This window comes from Ursus americanus, chromosome 2 (assembly GCF_024610735.1).
Source record: "Ursus americanus isolate L20-20 chromosome 2, mUrsAme1.1.p, whole genome shotgun sequence".
In the NCBI taxonomy this organism is placed as follows: domain Eukaryota; kingdom Metazoa; phylum Chordata; class Mammalia; order Carnivora; family Ursidae; genus Ursus; species Ursus americanus.
Window position 1 is genome coordinate 43,065,968 of NC_142128.1, and position 19,326 is coordinate 43,085,293.

The 19,326-nt window shown below is 56.5% G+C and overlaps 1 protein-coding gene and 1 long non-coding RNA gene across 10 annotated transcripts; one reads left to right on the forward strand and one right to left on the reverse strand.

Annotated features, from left to right (window-relative positions):
• Positions 1–575: 575 nt before the first annotated feature.
• On the forward strand, positions 576–13,778 carry LOC123783576 (uncharacterized). Of its 8 annotated transcripts, none has more exons than XR_015721527.1 (6): positions 576–6,665; positions 7,219–7,330; positions 7,538–7,578; positions 9,870–12,253; positions 13,521–13,604; positions 13,691–13,778. It is a non-coding gene; the product is annotated as an uncharacterized LOC123783576 (long non-coding RNA). The 8 variants fall into 8 exon arrangements; XR_006777244.2 differs by having other exon boundaries at positions 9,870–10,396; XR_015721530.1 differs by having other exon boundaries at positions 576–3,676; positions 4,120–6,665; positions 9,870–13,604.
• On the reverse strand, positions 7,968–19,160 carry LOC123783575 (uncharacterized). Of its 2 annotated transcripts, XM_045784399.2 has the most exons (6): positions 19,018–19,160; positions 13,641–14,033; positions 11,798–12,094; positions 10,136–10,261; positions 9,850–9,941; positions 7,968–9,584 (listed from the first exon to the last, which is right to left on the reverse strand). In XM_045784399.2, exons 1-6 carry the CDS (start codon positions 19,088–19,090, stop codon positions 9,492–9,494), a joined length of 1,074 nt encoding a protein of 357 aa, XP_045640355.1. In that variant the 5' UTR covers positions 19,091–19,160; the 3' UTR covers positions 7,968–9,491. The 2 variants fall into 2 exon arrangements, with proteins under 2 accessions (XP_045640355.1, XP_087711396.1); XM_087855270.1 differs by having other exon boundaries at positions 9,850–10,261.
• Between the last annotated feature and the right edge of the window lie 166 nt (positions 19,161–19,326).

Genomic DNA, 19,326 nt, shown 5'->3' on the forward strand with positions numbered 1-19,326 from the left:
GGATCATCTCCTTCCTGACTGCGGTTGACCGCAGAACATGAAACCATGGATAAGGGGGGGCTCCTGTACACTTGGCTGCCAGGAACAGAGATCTAATCATGGTGACCTAAACAAACCATGGGCTTGTTTTACTCTTGTGTTCAGAAAAACCTGCAGACAAGCAGTTCAGGGCAGGGATCGTAACTCTATGAGGCACTGAGGTCCCAGGCTTCCTGTATTTTTCTGTTCCTTAGTGTGTGGCTTCCGTCCTCAAGGTCACAAAATGGCTGCTGTGACTCTAGCCATCATGTGTCAGGTCCGGACACCACAAAGAAGAAAAGAGGGGAAGGGTGAGAGGGCTTTCCTCAAGTTCCACCTCAAGAATTCTTGCTTGCATTTTAGTAGCCCTCCTTGTCTTACAAAGGACTGGGAAATGTCACTTTCATAACTGACATAATTAACACTAAGTATATAGTTAGAAATGGAAAGAATAGACAGCAGATAGGCCACTAGCAATTCCAACCATAGGCTCCTCAACCATGTGTCTTTGAGCACCGATAAGGCTTTGCTCCTGTTGAAATATATTCCTGCAGGTAGAATTTCAAGGTCAACGTGCATCGTACATTTAGGACATCGGTATACTGTCGCCTCGCTCCTGGGACAGGCTGTGCGTGCTTACACACCCACCAGAGGAGTATGCGAGTCCCCATTGTCCACAGCTGTGCCAGGGCGGGACCTCCTTCTCCTGGTCTCAGTTTGATATATGAACACGGCATCCTGCTTTGTTTCTTATTTCCCTGATCACTAGTGAACTCGAGCACCTCACAAGTCAGCTTGCTGGCTTTGAGGAGAAGAAATTTGTCCAGGGAAAAGACTCTTCCCTTCTCTCCCATCCCAACCGTCCACACTAGACGTGGCTTGTGCACAGTATTCAGGACCGGAGACGAGTGAAGCGTTGAGTGAGCCGATGCAGACGCTCCCGTGACAGGCGTCCGAGGGAGGAACCGAGTTTTCTTCCGGACTGCGTACAATTCGAACTAAGAGGAAAAGTCCAAGGGAGATGCTTGCTGGTCACGAGGGCGGCGTGAGGGGAGAGACAGAGAGGTGCTTGTTCAGAACGTTCTGGGAAGTTTCCGGGTCAACTCCCATCCGGGGTTCACAGTGAGGGGCTCTGTCTGGGGCCGTGTCCTCAGGGGGAGGGGCGGTCATGGCTCAGAGGAGGAAGACGGTCAGCTCAGTCCCTGCTGAAGGCGGGGCTGATTCCTGCTGCTGCGGACTCACCAGCCTGAACGGGGAGATGCCTTTTGGGCACCCACCCTACATAATACCCCACGTGCCACCGATGGGTGACACGCGTCCCTGAAAACCCAGTGGCCGGGAGCTCATCTGCTCCAGTGGCTCTGGGGATGCGATCTGCATGTAACTCACATGGGAACGTCTCTAAACTTCACCTGAACCTCACTTTCACAGCCCACGGTGACCAAGCCGACCTCAGGCTTCAGTGACGTTTGAGACCTGCATCCTCATAGTCCCCGGTCTGCCTTCTCCATTGGGAACCCGACAGTGTTTCACACCTGCCCCGTTGGCATCCCGCCGAAACCCTCCGCTTGAATGACTTGCCCGGCTGGCCTGGTGACTCCATCCAGCCTCTGGAGGCCTCCCTCGGGGGCAGCTCACACGGCCTGACCACCTTGTCGGCACCCCTCCCTGTGCACATCCAGGCAAGACAGTCTCTCCCAACGAGTGACTTCCCCAAAAGGGGAGTCCAGCCTCTCCGCTCCGTGTCCCGTGTCCTCCGCTGGCCGGCCTCCCCTCTTCAGCCTCTGGAACCTGGTGAGTACAATTTTCTGTGTCTCATCAAATCTTCTTGGAGGGGTCGTTGTAGCTCGCTGCACATTCCGTCCCACGTGGTGGGAAAGGAGGAGACAAACCACAGTGGTTAGCTGTGACACAGGGCTGCCCTGTCCTGTGGGATCTCACACTCCATCCTTTTTCTAATGGTGGGGGTAGAACTCCTCTCTGGGGCACTTGCAACGGTCCCGTCCCTGTAACTTTGTGGTCCCTTATGGCTCTGGCCCTCTCCACAGGGGCACCAGCTCACCGAACACGGCTTTACCTGTCCCGCCCAACCAGGCACGGTCCCCCTGTACCAGCCGGAGGTGCTAGGGTTCGAGCGGGGATGTGTGCTGCTGTGGTTGGATCAAAGCTGGCTGCGTTCAGGCTTTAGAGCTGGTCTGCTCACACGGCCTGCCTGCCGCGGGTCAGGGCCCACCCTGGAATCGCTCCCCGCCCCCTGGAAGAGAGCGTCCTTTCCTAGGCGTCCTCCCTCTTTTAAGGGGAGCAGAAACGCTTATCTACTAAGGTCTTTTACATCTTCGTCTAAAACTACCCATCACTCTGACGCCCCCTCATGTCCGGGCTTTACTTCCTGACTCCAGGTGGGTGTTGCTTCTGGTGCCGGCGCTAATAATAGCCTTTCTTGCCTTAACTTGAAACAAGCCAGTAGGACTGCCTGCCTTCCAGGATCCGGGCAGCCCTTTGACGCGCCTGAAACTACTCCACACACACCAGGTCTGCTAGGTACTGAGTGCAGGTGTTCGTGACTGTGACAACTCCTTGCCCCGTCCCACCTGCGCGAGGATTAATTAGTGACCAGAGCATCTGACAGTGCTCCCTACGCATCTGGGCTGAGGCCCCTTCCGTGGCTGGAGGTGGACGCTCTTTGCCCCCCAACCCAGTGGCTGCTTTGCACAAATCTAGCTTTTGGGGCTCAGCACCCCTGCACTGCCTCCTGATCCCTGATCCTGACTCACGTCCCCCCACCCCCAGTCACTGTTGTACAGCCACCATCTCTGTGCTGCATCAAACGTGCTATACCAAAAACAATAATTTGGGGGCCCATCTGGTGGAGTCTAGGCCTCCCCGTAAGACTTCCTTGAAGATTCTCCCACAATGCTATGCAACTTTTGGTCACTCCAATCCCAACACGTCTGTGGAGGCCTCTCCCTCCCCATGGCTGATGTGTGCTCAGAAGCCTCACGGGCAGGTCTCACCGTACCCAACAGCTGTGAGAATCCTGCCAGGCACTGACTTCACAGAGAAAGCAGCATCGGCAGCAGTGGACTCAGACACAGTCTGTAACAGCAGACCTTGCAGACCTTCTCCACCTGTCCCTTGTCTGCCTCCAACCACAGTGTGGCCTGCCTTCAGGTGTCCGCCCTGTGCTTCTGCAAAGGCTCCCGGATCGGTGTCCTCCAGCAGGGGCGCCACAGTCGGGCTGGTGGCAGGTCCCCCGGGGCCCCGAGCTGGCTTCTGGATGCTCTGTGCATCAAGTGGGGGGGGGGGGGTGAGGAGGCCGTCCTCAGCCCGGGTGGGCCACAGGCCTTCTTTCCTTCCCAGGAAAGTTTCTGATTTCTTTTTTTTTTTTAATTTTTAATTTTTAAAAATTTTATTTGTCAGAGAGAGAGAGAGAGAGTGAGCCAGCACAAGCGGGGGGAGTGACAGGCAGAGGGAGAAGCAGACTGCCAGCTGAGCAGGGAGCCTGGTGTGGGGCTCGATCCCAGGACCCCAGGGATGTCGTGGATCAGACAGTGCAGGGCGGAGGAGTCGGCCGTGGAGCCTGGTCATTCGGTGAGTCCCATGCTCGGCTATGCTAAGCGCCTGCTGGAGTCCAAGGTCAAGCCGAAAACTATAGGAGGTAAGAGCTACTTTCCAAAGAAGATGTGGTTCTGCTTAGTATCAGAGGCTCTATCAGGGCCCTGCGAGCAGTTAAATAGCTCAATTTCCACTTCAAACGCTGTGTTGCTCCAGGCCCGTGAGAATCACGAGCAGAGCTACTTACACTGTTACCTGCACCAGCGAGCACTCGTCTCTCGCTCTTCCGAGGTGGCTGTCGAGGGCGCTACTGGTGAACAGAGTGATACAGCACACCCAGTCGTCATAAATTTGCTTACGTGCTTACGAAGCATGGAGTCCCTTTCCTCGTGATGGGGCTTACAGGAGAGACAAATTTGTTTTTAGATTTGAAGGGATATGCTGCTCTTTCCCCAAATGATTGCACCCCCTAAGCACTACACTATCATGTCCGGACCCTTGATTTTCATGGATTTACAATCCACTTTCTGGGGTTTTTCTGTGCAGGGACATCTAGTGCACCTGCTACTTCCTTCTCACTTGGTCACATCGCCGTGGTGGAATCCCCACGGGAGATCAGCGTGAGCACAGACGGATGGAGACACGATCCTAGCAGCTATGATCACAGCACAGCTGAGCTCCGGCGGCTGGATGCACACGGAGCGGGTCGGATCACAGGAGATCCTGGCAGCTTGTCTTGCAGAACCAGCGGGCAGCTCTGAGCAGGTCGTCTGCAGGGACAGTGATGTTCAACTTCAGGAGATCTCACAGGGGGCTTGGGTGGGCTCTCCTGCAGCCCAGATGAGGGACAAATGATTTCTGAGCAAACGTCTCTCATCTTCCAGCAACAGTTACTGAACAGCCACCAGGAAGCAGCTCTGTCCGCGACACAGGGGATGGGACGGAGAACAAGGCAAAGCTTCTGGCCTCGGGCTGCCTGCAGGCTAGTGAGGGAGACGTGACCCTGAAACGCAGGATACCCCAGAGCACGGGCAGCACTTGTGAGCAGCGCAGGGAGCAGCTGAGAAAGGGAAGCGAGAAGAGGAGAGGGAGTTCCTCACACAAGCTCTATCTGCTCACTTTTGCAAAGAAATCAGGAAAGCAGGAACCCGACAGGCTTGGAAAGGCTCCCCTGGAGGAGAGTCGAGCAGGACCCAGGATCTGGTCTATCCCACTAATGCCCACGACTGTGGAAGTTCAGAAGGGAGCGAGATGGCAGAGGGAGTAGAGGTGCCAGAGACATGAGGGTCCCTCTCCACTCCACCTGGATGGGGACGCGGTAGAAGGAATGAGATCCACTGAGAGATTTAGGGACATCTCAGGTCCCCTCCACCCGGATTTTGTCTTCTGCGTCATGGAGCCATTCAGTTTCCCTTCCTGCAACCCTCTAACGTGGAGGGTCAGGGCTGGACCGCTCGGAGACCACGTGCCCACTGCCTTTTCAGGGACGTGGCCCCTCTGGTGTCCTCAGGCCTTCCTCCTCTGCCTCTGGCTGTGCAGCAAATGAAGCGTCACGCTGCAGCTGGACCAGGGCTAGTGGGCACATGCATGTCCGTGTCTGTCAACCTTCATCTCCTTTCCAGCTGGCCTTTTACTGTCGTAAACAGTATTTTACTAAAAACTTCTACAAGGAAAACCTGCTCTGATGAGCCACACTGATGTCATGTGTTACCTTCTTCTTGTCCCGAGAAGCTCAGCAGGAGCTAGACGGATGAGACCTGTCCAGGCATCAGGGCTCGGTTCCTTCCCCACACCTGTCCTCCCTCTGCATCCGGTCTGGGTGTGACGTTCATGCACCTGGGGAGGTCCCCCTGGGACAAAACGTCCCCTGCAAATCCCCTCATGCTCATCATACCTCTATGACAAGAAGGGAAGCATGACACTCACTGGGATAGTCAGTGAGGCTGGGAGAAAAAGTAGGAAGGAAAGAGGGTGAGAGAGAGGGTCTCAGGAAAATCAGCCAATGGGAAAACCAAAGCCCAGTGTGGAGAGCGGGATGATGCGATTTTTGTGGGGCCGTTTGGTGTGGGTGCTGAGATTGGGTAGGAACAGGAACAGGCAGAGGAAGGTCAAGGGGCACCTCAGATGGGGAAGCAGACAGGCAAGTGGACACAGGACGGAAGGGCCCCCGGTCACTCTGGAAGCACAGTTCCCAGTCTGGCCTGTAGAGCTGGGTTCACAGGAAAAAGATTGGAAAAGATGTGCTATGGATAGTAGTCAGGATTCCCCAGGAAACAGAATTACAGGATGCTTATAACATAGGGAGATGTATTGGAAGGAATGGCTCACATTGTTATAGAGGCTGGCGAGTCTAGAGTCTGCAGGGTGGGTGAGCCAGGCTGAGATGCAGGGCAGATCTGCTGCTGGGGTGCAAGTCCAAGGTCATCAGGAGGAGGCACTAGGAAGAGCCGATGCGGCTGTCCCAGGCCGATGGCAGTCTCCTGTAGAAATCTTTCTTGCTCAGGGGAGGTCAGTCTTTGCTCAGCCTTCCATGGATTGGATGCCCACCCACACTGGGGAGGGCAGTCGACTTTACTCAAAGTTCATCCATTGAAGTGTATCTCATCCCAGATCTCCTCCTAGAAAAGTCCAGAATAATGCTTGACCACAACTCTTGGCACCGCGCCCAAGATGACATGGATGATGACATCACACAATCGCTAATCCAAAGATAGCTCGAAGGGCCAGTTAAGGTCAGAGAGTAGACTTCAGAGCAAGGAGCATTTCCAGGGATGAAGAGGAACAGTACAGAGTAACGAAAGGTCAACTCGGCGGGAAGTAGAAGAATCCGAGGTGTGTGTTTACGTAACGGCAGAGCGCCGAGCGCACGGAGCAGAAACTGACGGAATTGGACGAGAGACACATGAATCCACTGTCACAGTCAGAGAGCAGAGATCCTGCCCCCGGGGTGGAGCTAGCGGATGGAAAATCCGCAAGAGTACAGACAGCGAACACCACCATGAACGCACTGGACCTCACTGACACTTACAGAACATTCGACCCCAACAGCAGGCTACACGTTCCTGTCGAGTGCACACGGGAACCTCCCCAAGGTAACGTCCTATCCTGGGTCGTCACACAAACCTGACAACATTAAAGATTTGAAATAACATATTTCCCTGATCATAGTAGAATTAGAGTAGCACTTTTTTTTTTTAAAGATCTTATTTATTTATTAGAGAGAGAGAGAGAGAGCGAGAGCATGAGCACTGGGGAGGGAGAAGCAGAGAATGTGCTGAGCAGGGAGCCTGACCCAAGGCTCACTCCCAGGACTCTGGTTTCAGCACCGGAGCCGAAGGCAGACGTTGAGCCCACTTAGCCACGCAGGAGCCCCTGGAGTAGAATTTATAAACAGGAAAAAAAACCAGGAAAATTTGTAAATAGGGAGAAATTAATCCACTTCTTAATAGCCCTTGAGTTAAAGATGAAGTCTCGAGGGAAATTTTAAATATTTGAAGTGAATGGAAATGAAAAATACAAGATATCAGAATGTGTGAAAAAAATCACACACAGTCTTTACAGGGAAATATATGTGATACGAGGCATTTATTACAAAAGAAGAAAAGCTTCAAATTAATAACTTAAGCATTTACCTTACGAATCTAGAAGAATAAGAGCAAAATAAACTGGGCGATTCGAAGAAAGGAAACCAGAAAGACAAGAGCAGAGAAAACGACACTGATGAATCTAAGGAAGCGAAGTCACCAACGCCCTACAGGTAATGCCATCGTCAGCGGTGCAACCTGGAGCTTCCCTCAATACTGGGAAGGAGGCGAGGCTGCTCTCAGCACCGCTCTTCGCCTTCTCCAGGAAGTCTGCTCAGTGCAATAAGACAAGAAAAGGAAATGAGATAATGTATAGATTGGAAAGGGGAAAGAGAAAACCTGTGTTTATTACAGACATTGTTCATATGTTTGTCTGACAGGAGGTCCCCGGTGTTCTACAGAAAATTCCTAGGACTAACAGGTGAGTTCGCCAAGACTGCAGGACATAAGGCCAATGGGAGGGAAGGGACCCATCATTCCACCTGTCAGGATCCAGCGCGGACGGAGTCTGTGCGTCATGCGCGCTCCCGGGCAGACACTGAGGTTCTAGGGATGAGAAGCTTTTCTGATTGCCTCTGATCTCAGGGATCTACGTGCTTCTACTGGAACCCCAGGCTCAGCGGGGAGCTGGAGAGGAAGGGACATTTCAGACCCACTTTTTCTATCTTGAATTACTAACTCGGGCAAACAGCAGGCTGCTTTGTCACCTGGGGAAATGGTGATAGATCAAGGAAGGAGAGAAAATGTGTCCCTTACCAAGAGGTGACCTGACAGTATTTTTCATGGACTCAGGTGAAAGGCTCCCACGACTCCCGCAAACAAAAGGTGCACATTTATTGCCTGAGTACACAGGTGATAATTGCTTCTGCTTTCCTTCCTGTGGGAGAGGAGCTCCTGCTCTTTCTCACCAGGTCCCGGGTATTACAGAAGGGGAAGTGGGCACTGAGACCGCAGGGGAAGAGGGCGGAGGAGGACACAGGGGCAGGGATATGGCCGGTGGGGCTGGAGGGCAGGGATGGGGCTGAGCAGAAGGCATGGGGCGGGGAGGCTTCCCTGGGCATCAGCGGTGTCACTGGTCATTGAAGGCCACGGGGCAGGGGCCCCAGAGAGAGGAGGACACGAGAGATGGGAAGGGTCCTGCCCAAACCCTCAGAAGCCCCACCCTGTGAGTGAAGACCAGACCTGGGGGGATAGCTGAGGAGTCTGAGGGGGGAGGCAGGTGGGCCGGAGAGTCCATGAGAGTGGCCGTCAGGGAATACAAGGGCAGAGAGGGTTGGAGCAGGAAAGGGGCATCAATGGTGACAGGTGGGATCACTTTCTGGAGCTCTAGGGGTCCCCGTGAAGTGAGGCCAAGGTGGGGACACAGGTGTGGAGCAGGGGCAGCATGGAGACCGAGCGAGGGCTTCAGGGAAGGAGCAGAGGGGTCAGGGGGAGGAGCCAGAGAGAGGAATGAAGGAGACAAGTCCCCAGAGAAGGGACTGAAGTGTAGGGAAAAGTCCTCACTGAGTCCCGACGAGTTCAGTGTCCTCCGAGGGGACAGGAGAGAGAGGGAGGCAGGTGTCTGTCAATGCAGTCAGTAAAGCTAACTGTCAGGAACAAGGAACTTCTGCTTTTTCCTGAGCAATAGGAGGCTGGGCCACTTGCCACCAGGACAGGACAGAAGGGATGTCGGGATGCCAGACAGCTGAGGGTTGGAGAGGCGGGCCTTGGAGCTCCGTTCCCTGGGCTCAGTCCCGCCTCCTGGGCTCCCAGCTGTGTGGCCTGGAGAATAGGCTTTCTGGCTCCTTCTATTGATCTGTAAAGTGGGCACAAAGATCCCCACCTCACAGAGAGTCCACGAGGACCCAGTGAGTTAGGAGGGAGCAGAACGGTCAGAACAGTGCGAGTCACAGAGCGGCACTCAGCCAGCGCTCACGGTTACGAATCCACAGGGTCCGTGAATAGCTCTCAGCACGGGACTGGCCGCTGGGTGGTGTTCAGACGATCCTGGCGGGATACTGGGAATTCACCAGGGCTCGTCCCAGGGGCTGCGGGTCTGAAAGGCAGTTGGATGTCGTAGAGACCAGGGGCAGAGCGGGGCCGTCTGGGGTTGACACGTAGCTGAGGCTGAGCGGTTCTGGAACAGGTTTGTTTACTCAGTTTCCCCCTTGAACTACCCCTGTGTGTGTCTCACGGTGACCTTGTGCGGAACGATTTAGCACAGAAATAACTGACGGTGGATCCATCCAGTCCCTGCTCAGAGCCTCAGAGGTGGAGGAGGCAGGACCCAAGCTGCAGGCGTCATGCTCACGAGACAGGTGTCCCCGGAGGGCGGGATTCTCCTGCTTCTTCCCATTAAATCGTAACTGTGGCCTGGCCTGGCCTGCGGACCTCACTGTAGACAGTGGTGAGAGGCTTCTCCTCTTCTAGATCAGGGGCACCCCTACCCTGGAATGCAGAGAGAGGGCTCCAGAAACAGCTGAGGGACAGAGCAGCCCAGAGGGACCCACACAGACCCAGTGCTGCTGACATGACCTCCCCAGCGCCCAGCACTGCACGGGCCTGACTAGAATTTTCTTAGTGAATATTGCGTTGTCTGGAAAGGGTTACCGAGGCATCCAGGCCAGATCGTGCAGATGACTGGGATTGACAGACACACACCCAGCACAGAGGGACTTGGGAGAACCCAGGCTGCCCCCTCTCCCAGCCTCACCTTGTCCCTCCTGTCTCCAGACTCCCGCTGGCTCCGCTCTGCATAGAGGATGTCACCATCCGGGTCCCTGTGCTTCTTCTGCGATCCCGCACCTGAGTCATGCACAGATGGAGCTGGAGTCTGAGCCTGGAGACCTGGACCCTCCCCCTCCATGACCCCACGGCCATGGCCACACCAGCCAGCCTCCTGTGGGACATTCCCTGCAGCAAAATGCAGGAGAAAGGGAGCCTGGGGTCCACTGGGGGGAGGAAGGGGTCTGGGCTCAGGAAAGAGAAGTGCAACCTGCCTCTCCCAGAGTCCACGTTCTTCTTCTCCCCACGTCTCTTCCAAAGGTACAGCCCAGCTCCCAGGATCAGCAGCACGATCGCAGCAGCCACCAGGATGCCTGGCAGGGGGTCAGCAGTGGTCTGTCCTGTTAGAAATGTTTCCATGACACAGAGAGAGTGAGGAAGTTTAAGGCAAGAGAGCAGTGAAGACGCCCGTGGCCGCGCACACAGAGACGTCTGAAGGGACCTGGTCAGAAGCTGAAGAAGGAGGACCACGGCAGGTGCTTTCCCTCAGCCAGTCCCGGAGCTCCTGCTTGGGGCCGGGGTGCTGAGAGGAACGGGACATGGTGCCCGCCCTTGAGGAGCCCCTCAGCAGGGGGAGGGCTGAGAACAGGCCAGAGGCAGCCAGCCAGAGCCATCCCAGGGCACGAGAGCTTTACAGCTTGTACCCAGGTCTTGAGGGAGGGCCTCCTGGAGGAGGTGATGGAGAAACCTGGTCTTCAGGGAGGAGTAGGAGATTACCCATTATTCAAGGTGGGTGCGGCATTCCAGGAAGGAGAGCCATGAACAGGAATGGCTGTGTCAACTCTCCAGCCCTGGGAGCTGCCAGCACCCACTGGGGCACAAGGGAGAGGGACCAGGCAGGGGGAGCTGGGTAGGAGGATGAGAGGGAGGCAGGAGCCTCTCTCCAGAAGGTCCAGTGGGACACTGAGCCTTGAGCTTCCTCTGGGATCAGAGATGCTGAGGCACCAGGTTCCCCCGCAGCTGGTAGAGGAGGGGGTGGAGGGACGAGGGGGCACGCGGGGACCCAGGTCATCATTTGTTCAGGGCCACACTGACTGTGAGCAGACTGCCCAAGGCCGAGGGTGGGACAGGCATGCAAAGGAGAAGCAGACACGGCCCCTACCCTCCAGTGTTCAGGCTGCATAGGAGACTAATCTCGGCCCAGAGCATCAGCTCTCCGTGTGGGGCCACTGACCCACGGGGCTCCGTAGAGGAGACGAGGTGTGAGGGCAGGACAGCGGCAGCTCCTGCAGGGCCCTGAGCCATCGAGGCTGAGGAGCCCCTCTGCAAACTCTCTTAATGCTGGAACTGCACCCAGCAGCCATCCTGTGGGACTGCAGGGGTCACAGGCCCCGGAGCAGCTGCAGCAAAGGGGTCCCTGGACGGGAATAAGTGGGGGAGTGGAGGACCCCTGACTTGGAGGGGCTGAGGGCAGAGGGAGGGGCCTGAGCAGGGGCTGGAAAATGAGGAGAGCGGGACACATCCAGGAACGCAGGCAAGCAGGTGGGTGTGAAGCATGTTCGTGAGGCCGGAATCGGGCAGAGGAGCGCCGAGCCCTGCGTCCTGCAGGGAGTAGCTGGCTCAGACCCATCAGAGGGAACAGACTGCTGACACCTCCCACCTCGCTCTTCCTGAAACCCAACCTAGCAGCACGGGATGATGGATGAGGGTGGGAGAAGTACCTGCTGGTGTTGCCGGGACCAGCAGGGGTAAGGGGAGGAGAGCAGCAGGGGAGGGACACCGAAGGGCAGAAGCAGGTTGGATGTGACTGCCAGAGTCCTGGACGGGTGACCAGGTGACAGGTGGTGACATAAACATGAGGGAGAGAAGCCAGGAACCCTCACCCAGGGCTGCCTGAGCCCAGGGAGAGCCCCTCCCCTCTGGCAGGATGCACTCACCGTGGCCACAGACGTCCCCAAGGTACCAAGTGGCAGTTTTCTGGTCTACCTGGTTTCTGACGACACAGGTGAGGCTGGCACTGGGCTGGCTAAGGGGCAGGGTCAAAGCCAGCGTCCAGGGGTTGGGGGCTGGTCGTGGGGCCGGTCTCTGCTCCAGCTCTCTGGGGAGGCCCTGGCTCTCCCAGGACACGGTCAGGTTCTCCCTGGTTCGCGTGGTGTCACACTCCACGGTGACGTTGCACGAGCCTGGTGTGAGGGACGGAACCATGGCCCGGATCTGGGGAAGGGGCACAGGCTCTGTGGCAGGAGAGACAAGAGGACAGAGGCTCACGTGAGTGGAGAACATCACAGCTCCTGCTTTCTCCTGCGGATTCTCCCTGACGCTCTGGCTTCCTACCACGAAGGATGGTGCCTGCAGTTTACAGATAACTCAGAACAGACCCAAATATACAGCAGGTGCCAAAAAGGACTGGTAGTTGAGCTCTGTGTGATTTCACTACACTGAGTGTCTTAAAAATGTTGCATGAGAATATACTGTAATCACGTACCCATAGCCAATTAATTCTAAGAAAGTGGGGTGTCCCCTAGAAGAAGGAGAAGTAGGGACAGGATATGTCCTGGTCCAGACCCTGCCCCTACTTCAGCTCAGATGGTGCCCGGAACTGCACAGCCCATGGTACAGAGGCCACTGCCAGTGTTGGGAGCCCAGACATCAGCGCCAGTTTCCCACCAGGAAAGAGCGCGGGCGTGGGGGTACACACTGGTGACCCCTAGGATGGCCTCCCTGAGTGTTGTAGGAACATGCACTGAACTTGGGGTCTACAGAGGAAGACAGGGACAGACTGACAGTCAGTCTAGGGAATCTCGCAGACCTGTGCTGCACAGGCCACTCTCTCTGGAGCGGGATGTCTCCCTGCGCAGGGGGGAGTGCAGGGAGAGAGAGCTGCTTGTTGAGTTTCTGAGGAAGGGCTGACTGTGAAGGTCTCCTACGTCTGTGGAGGTTTAGAGGCGGACCTGTGAGTCTGAGTGAGCTGCCTCGGGCTGGTGCTGAGGACAGGGGACGGGGCAGGGAGAACCACACGTGGGCTTCCGCATCCTGCTAGGTGACGAGTGTCCCCCAACCGTGGCCACGTGCTGACCCTCAGAACCTGCAAGTGTCTTAGGTTCCATGACAAAGGGAAACTGAGGCTGCTAACCAGCTGACCCTAAACCAGAGAAGGTCTGGATTCCCAGATGGGCCCCAAGTGATCACAGGTCCTTGCAAGTGGAAGGAGGCAGGAGAGGAGGAGGGAGGGACGCAGGGCCAGAGGGACTCATCCCTCCAGTGCCGGCTGTGAAGGGGGAGGAAGGGCCACGAGCCGGGGGATGCAGATGCGACTAGAAGGAGGGACAGGAACAGAAATGGATTCTCTCCGGAGCCTCCAGAGAGGAGCAGCCCTGCCGACACCTGGAGCTCATGGCCGAGGCTCTGGGGTCTGAGTCCTGCCCTGCAGCCCAGGAGGACACTCAGGTGGTGGTGCGGTCCGTCACCTGTTACAGCAGCACTAGACAGCTGACAGTCACACTGAGCACCCTGAGTGCTATGGGGACAGTGAGTGTTATGGCCAAGTCCCCATTTCCCCCCCGCTCCGTGTTCCCCTCCTGAGGCACAGAAGTGATTCATCCCCGGTGTGAACCTCAGCTCTGCCTGCGTTTGTGCTGAACACACGGCATCTACTTCCAGGGGAGAAGATCGAGTCTGAAGGCTGCGGTCTGGAAGGGATCCTGCCATCGGGGCGCGTGGACACTCCAGGGACAGAGGACGGAGGTCAGCTATGGGGCTGGGGGAGGGGCCACCACGTACCATAGACTGTCAGGTGGAAATCCTGGTCATACTGTCTTCCTCTCGTGTAGGACTCTCGAGCCCGGTACAGCCCACTGTCCTCAAGGGTCAGGTTGTCCACCAACAGGGTTGTTATGTTGGACATATGGACCCTTGTCTTGAATTTGTCTTGGAAGTTGAGCCATTCTGGAACATTCCTCCCAGGAAGGACATTCAGCATGACTCTGTAGTTTGACCCGTATACAATGCCCCATGAAATCTTCTCCAGCTCGCCTTCTGGGGGTAATTCTGGTTTTCTGATCACATGAAACGACACAGAAGTTCCTCGCATCCCCTTCAGAGAAACAGGGATTCCAGAATCCTCCACTCCAGAAGCATGGACTCCAGAGCTCTGGGTCAGAACGCCGCAGACACCTAGGGTACAGGACACAGGAAATGTGAGAGGTTTTCGTTAGGAATAAAGGAGGAATCCCTAGAACCATCTTCTTCATGAGATCCGTCCCGTGTGCTCCCCGGACTCTTGGAAGGTGGGAGAGAGCCGTGAATGGGGGGCAAGGCTGGGATCCGTCCTGGTCCCAGGGGAGTGTCCCCTTGAACAGGTCCTGCGACCTTGCTCACCTTCGGTGCCCTGACCCCCGACAGCGCGAGCAGGAACGTCAGGAGAGGTCGGAGCAAAGCACGAGCATGTTTTCGGTCCATACCGAGCGCATTAGTGCAGGAGGCAGCCTCTCACGGGGCTGCAGAGACCCTCCTGCCCGCAGGCCGGGCAAGCTCTGCCCCTGGAGTGGGGGCTGCCCCCGGGACTGGCCTCTGAGGAGCAGAGTGCCGCTAACGGGATGGATGGCCCTCAGGGACAGCAGGTCCTACACGAGGGTGACACCGTCTTGCTGTCACCCTGTGTCCAGCTCGCTGTGACGACTCCGGCGGCCGTGTTGTGGGCGGCACTGTGCAGAGGCCCCTGTGGGGAGGGACAGACGGGGCAGCCTCTGGCCAACAGCCTGCAGGGTCTACACTCGTGGAGACGTCTCATTTAACAGCTGCTCATGGAGTGAATGGGGCTCTAGTTCCCTCCTCGGGTGACAGTTGTATTGATCTTGTCCCTGCAGACACTGCTGCCCTGGGCAGGTTGGGGGGACTGTCCGCACACAGGGACCTCTATATGTCACATGGGGCTCATATTCACTGCTGTGGGCATCTAGACATCACACACGGACATCTGTCACACGTGAGTGCATGCATGCCCGATGTGCATGTACATGTGTCACACACGGTTCTGTGGACAGCACACGTGGGTGTGGAGACACTGGGACAACCCACTGGGTGGGTCTAACAGACCAAAGGCAGGTCCCTCTCAGCTTCGACAGACCTCACTCACTGCCCCCCTGACAGTGACCCCAGCTGTTCTCCTCCCAATAATGCTGAGTTCCCACCAGCACACGGTGACCGAACTTGTTGCCCTTTGCCAAATTGATAAGGGAAAATTATATCACATCATATTCTTTTGTTTTTTTTTTAAATTTTATTTATTTATTTGACAGAGAGAGAGACACAGCCAGAGAGAGAGGGAACACAAGCAGGGGGAGTGGGAGAGGAAGAAGCAGGCTCCCAAAGGAGAAGCGTGATGTGGGGCTCGATCCCAGGACCCTGGGATCAGGCCCTAGGCGAAGGCAGAACCTTAATGACTGAGCCACCCAGGCGCCCCTATCACGTCATCTTCTAAGTAGCATTTCTCCTGTACATGAGCCCGGTCATCATGTCCTAGGACTGTTGATCCCCTTTTCTGGCCGCTGTGAGCTGTCTGCTCATGTCCTCTGCCCATGATTCTGGTTTTCTTTTTAACATTCAGGAGCTAGACCTATTTTAAGAAAATTAGCCTGTTTTCTATCGCAGTTTATATAAATAGTTTCCAGTTTGCGTTTCACCATTGTCTTGGACTGATGGCCCTGCTACTGTCTTCATGAAGCTAAACGTACGGATCGTTTAAGGCTTACTGGTTTATCTCTGGCATGAAAAGATCAACCCCCAACATCAAAGCGTGCTCCCAATTCTCTCTCGTTTTCTTCTAGAACCTTCTTGACTTCAGCGTCCTGTGTGAGTCTGACGCACGGGGAACGTGCTTGGGTCTCAGACCGGGAGGTCTAGTGCAGCAGGGCGGTCGGCACCCTGGACGGGAGGGTCCGGAGGCGTGAGACCAGGTCCTCTGTTCCCTTGAGCCCGTGGATGGGAGCAGTGACCTCCCTGCCTCCAGCCTTCCTCTGGGACAGGGACACAGTAGCCGTGCAGCCCTCCCAGAATGTGTGCTAGGATGTCAGGAGAGGAAGGCGTTCCCATCCGTGTGAGCTGCTCTCAAAACCACGATGGTGATTCTTGACCGAGCACACCTGGGACCAGCTGGCCTTCCCAGGTGCCAGGATGGAGTCCACGTCTCTCCCCAGCTGCCCCTGTCGGGGGCTCCCCCTGGGATCAGGGATGGGCCCCCGGGACACAGACACCCAGGGCGCTATCCCATAGGTGGCCACAGGAGTAAAGTCCGGCTGGGCCTTCCTGAACGAGAGGACACTCCTGGCCGTGTCCACAGAGCTGGCTTCCGTGGTCCCTGTCACGTCCCCCATCACCAGGTGGCTGAGCCCCCCAAGATGCTGGGCAGAGTGGTGTCTATCGTGCCCGGGACTCGGTGTGGGCATGTCTGTTCCCCTCGGCGGGTCGTCTCTGGATTGTGAAGTGTTCTGTGTCATCCGAAGCTATCCTAAGGATTCTGGGGTTGATTCCAGCAGAAGTTCGAGGGGCGCCCCCTCCCAAAAGTCAGCGCCATGAAGATGTGCGACCTCTCTATGTGGCCGCAGACACGCTAGACCCGTGCACACACAGGTCATCCGCGTAAGTCGATCGGGGTTCCTGGTGGACTTTGAAGGGTGGACTTCGACTCTTCCTGCGACTGGGCTTCCTCATGAATTAATGCACAGAACCACAGTGTCCGTCACACCTGCGTCCCCACCCCAGTCCTCACAGCCAGGGCTCGTCTCGTGCTGAAATACGCAGAGTCTGGAGCCCACAGGACGCTAACCCCGAGTCAGAGAAGCGGCCCTTGTTCCAACAGTGGGAACTGTGCCTGGGGCTCCCGAGGGACAGCAGATCCGGCCCCAGGGCGGCCCCTGCCCGCGGGCTGCTCCCCAGTAATTCTGAGCCCATGCCGTTCCTCTCAGTGCCCCCGCGAGGGTCAGAGGCGTCCGCCCCAGGGGAACAGGGCGACAGGAGAAGGCGTTTCTTCGGAGCTCCGGCAGCAGCTGCACGGCCCCGGCCAGGCTGCCTGCCAGCGGCTTCTTGGCGGTGCCCCGCTGCAGCTCGTGGTCCTGAGTGGGCCGTGCAGACCGGGGTCCACACACCGGGGCAGGAGCCGGGGTCCTGCAGCAGGGGCTCTGCAGTCCCAGCTTGGCAGCAGAGTCGGAGACTGCAGAGGGCCAGGGCATTGCAGGGGAGCCTTGGAGAGAGCATCTCCTCCCTCCTTGGGGGCCATGGACGTGACAACGATAGGCCTGGGCTCTGGGTTCTGAAGGGGCTCCAAACAGGCTCCCCACTGTCTGTCCCTGTCAGGACACAGGACGAGGACAGGACAGGAGGGAGACACAGAGCAGAGGCCTGGGAGAAGCCACAGGTCAGTCCTCTCCAGGTGGACACCCCCAATCCCAGGATGTCACAGTGGAGGGCTTCGAGGGGACCTTTCACAGAGAAGGGAGTCACTCAGGGGGGAACTTGTCCTGGGTCACACAGTGCAGAGCAAGATCTGGAGCCGGCTTCCCTCTCCCCCAGCCCAGTGCCTCCCCTGCAGGGACATGTTGTACAGCTCTCCCCCTACCCTCCCTCTGCCGTGCCCTGTCCTGCCTTGTCCTGCACAGAGCTCCTCCCTCCCAGCACCGCTGTCTGTTCAGAGGGGTCCAAGCAGTTCTGGGGTCTCACCCTCCAGCTCTTGTCCTGGGAGAGGGGACTCAAGTACTCGGTGGGCTTTGGCAGGACAGAGACATAGGGCGAGCTGAGGGTCAACCAGCAACTGCTGGGAAGGGGGGAACCCGGGAGAGAGGAGGCTCAGCCCTCAGGCTGCAGGGGAGGAGCTGCCCAGAAGCTGGACGGTGAGCCTCAGCCTGAGCAAGCGGGAAGCCCACTCAAGACGGGGGGAGGCAGGAGAGCACTCAGGTCTGCAGAAGGTGCTGAACCCAGAGAGGGACACAAGGGCAGGGGCGGGTGGCTGTGAGCAAGAGGGTCATTGTTTATTTAAATGATATGAAATTTAACATTCAACCATTAACATAAAATGTTGTGTGTTTCCGTCCCTCTTAGCCTTTCTTCCTTCCTTTCTTTCTTACATAATCTTCCAACCCTCACATATGGGAAAAACTCTGTAATTTCCCATTATGTCTCCAGGTAAATCAAATTAAAAGAAAAGGAAGCCTACATTTACTAAGAGGAAGTGATTTTTTTTAAAAAAAGGATCTCAGTGCGTAGCAAAGCTCATTTTCTAATGAGTAATGTCCCTGTTTATTAATGTCTGGTGATTACAGAAATTTCCTAGAATCCCTGCAGCTCATGGAGGGGCTGGTGCGCTCACACCATACATTACAGACAATAAAACCTTTCCAAGCTGTTCCCAGAATTCACGGTTCTGGAGATCTTACTATTTTCTCATTTGTTCTTATCTAACTTGTTACACATAAGCAGATGGTCCCAAATGAAGTAAGCACCGGAAATGGGGCTCTTGTTAAAACAGTCATTCAGTTCCCTTTTTGGGGCCCCTTCTGTTTGCCTCCTGTCCCCCCCGGTCACCCCCACATACAGCCCAGGTCAGCAGTCTCCTGTTCCGGGCTCGCCCTCCCCACAGCAGGTGGGCGCAGACCCTTGAATTCTGGGGGCTCCTTTCCTTCCTTTGCACACAGATTGTCATTGGACTCCGGGCCCTCATCCTGCCCAAGGAGCCGGACTAGAGCGGCTTCCTCCAGCTCAGACAGGGGTTCTGGGCCGGCCCCTCCTGCACACAGCAGCTGCAGAGGCTGCCAGGTCCCCTGGGCATCGCAGATGGGGTGCCTATCCCCACCTCTGGGTCCCCAGCTGCTCCCTTATCTCCTCCATCTCTCTCCCCAGGAGGCTCCGGGCTCTCCTGGCCTCCCCCCTGGTAGGGGTTCCCTTCATGCAGCCTGGCAGGCAGGGCTCAGGGTTCCCAGCCTGGCCTCAGCCACCAGCTCCCTTTGTTCCCTCCGTTCACCCCGGGCTCTGAACCAAACGCACGGTGTGTGCTCGGTCATCACAGAGCTGGTTCTCTGGTTCTTCAGCAAAGACCTGAGACGGCCCAGGGGCTCCTGCCTCCCGCCCACCCAGCGGCCCTCCCTCCCAGGGAGCCCAGGCCACTCACTGAGGAGAAGTCTGGTGAATCCCAGGAGCCAGGAGGCTCTGCCCAGGAGGGGGTCTTCTGAGCAGGTGTCCATGGCTGGCCGCCTCCCTGATAGCTCTGTCTGGGGCAACGGAGCTGCAGAGGAAACATCTAGAATGCCCAGGCAAGAGAGGAGGAAAGGCTTGTCACCCAGATGAGCTCTAGGCTATTCCGCACCCCAAGGGCGGGGCTGACTGTTAGTTCCTGGACTCACTGTCTGGTCTAGAGCAAGCCATTCCCATCTCTCCTGTTATCTCTGCACCTGCTCTGAGGCCTCAGGAGATAATTGCA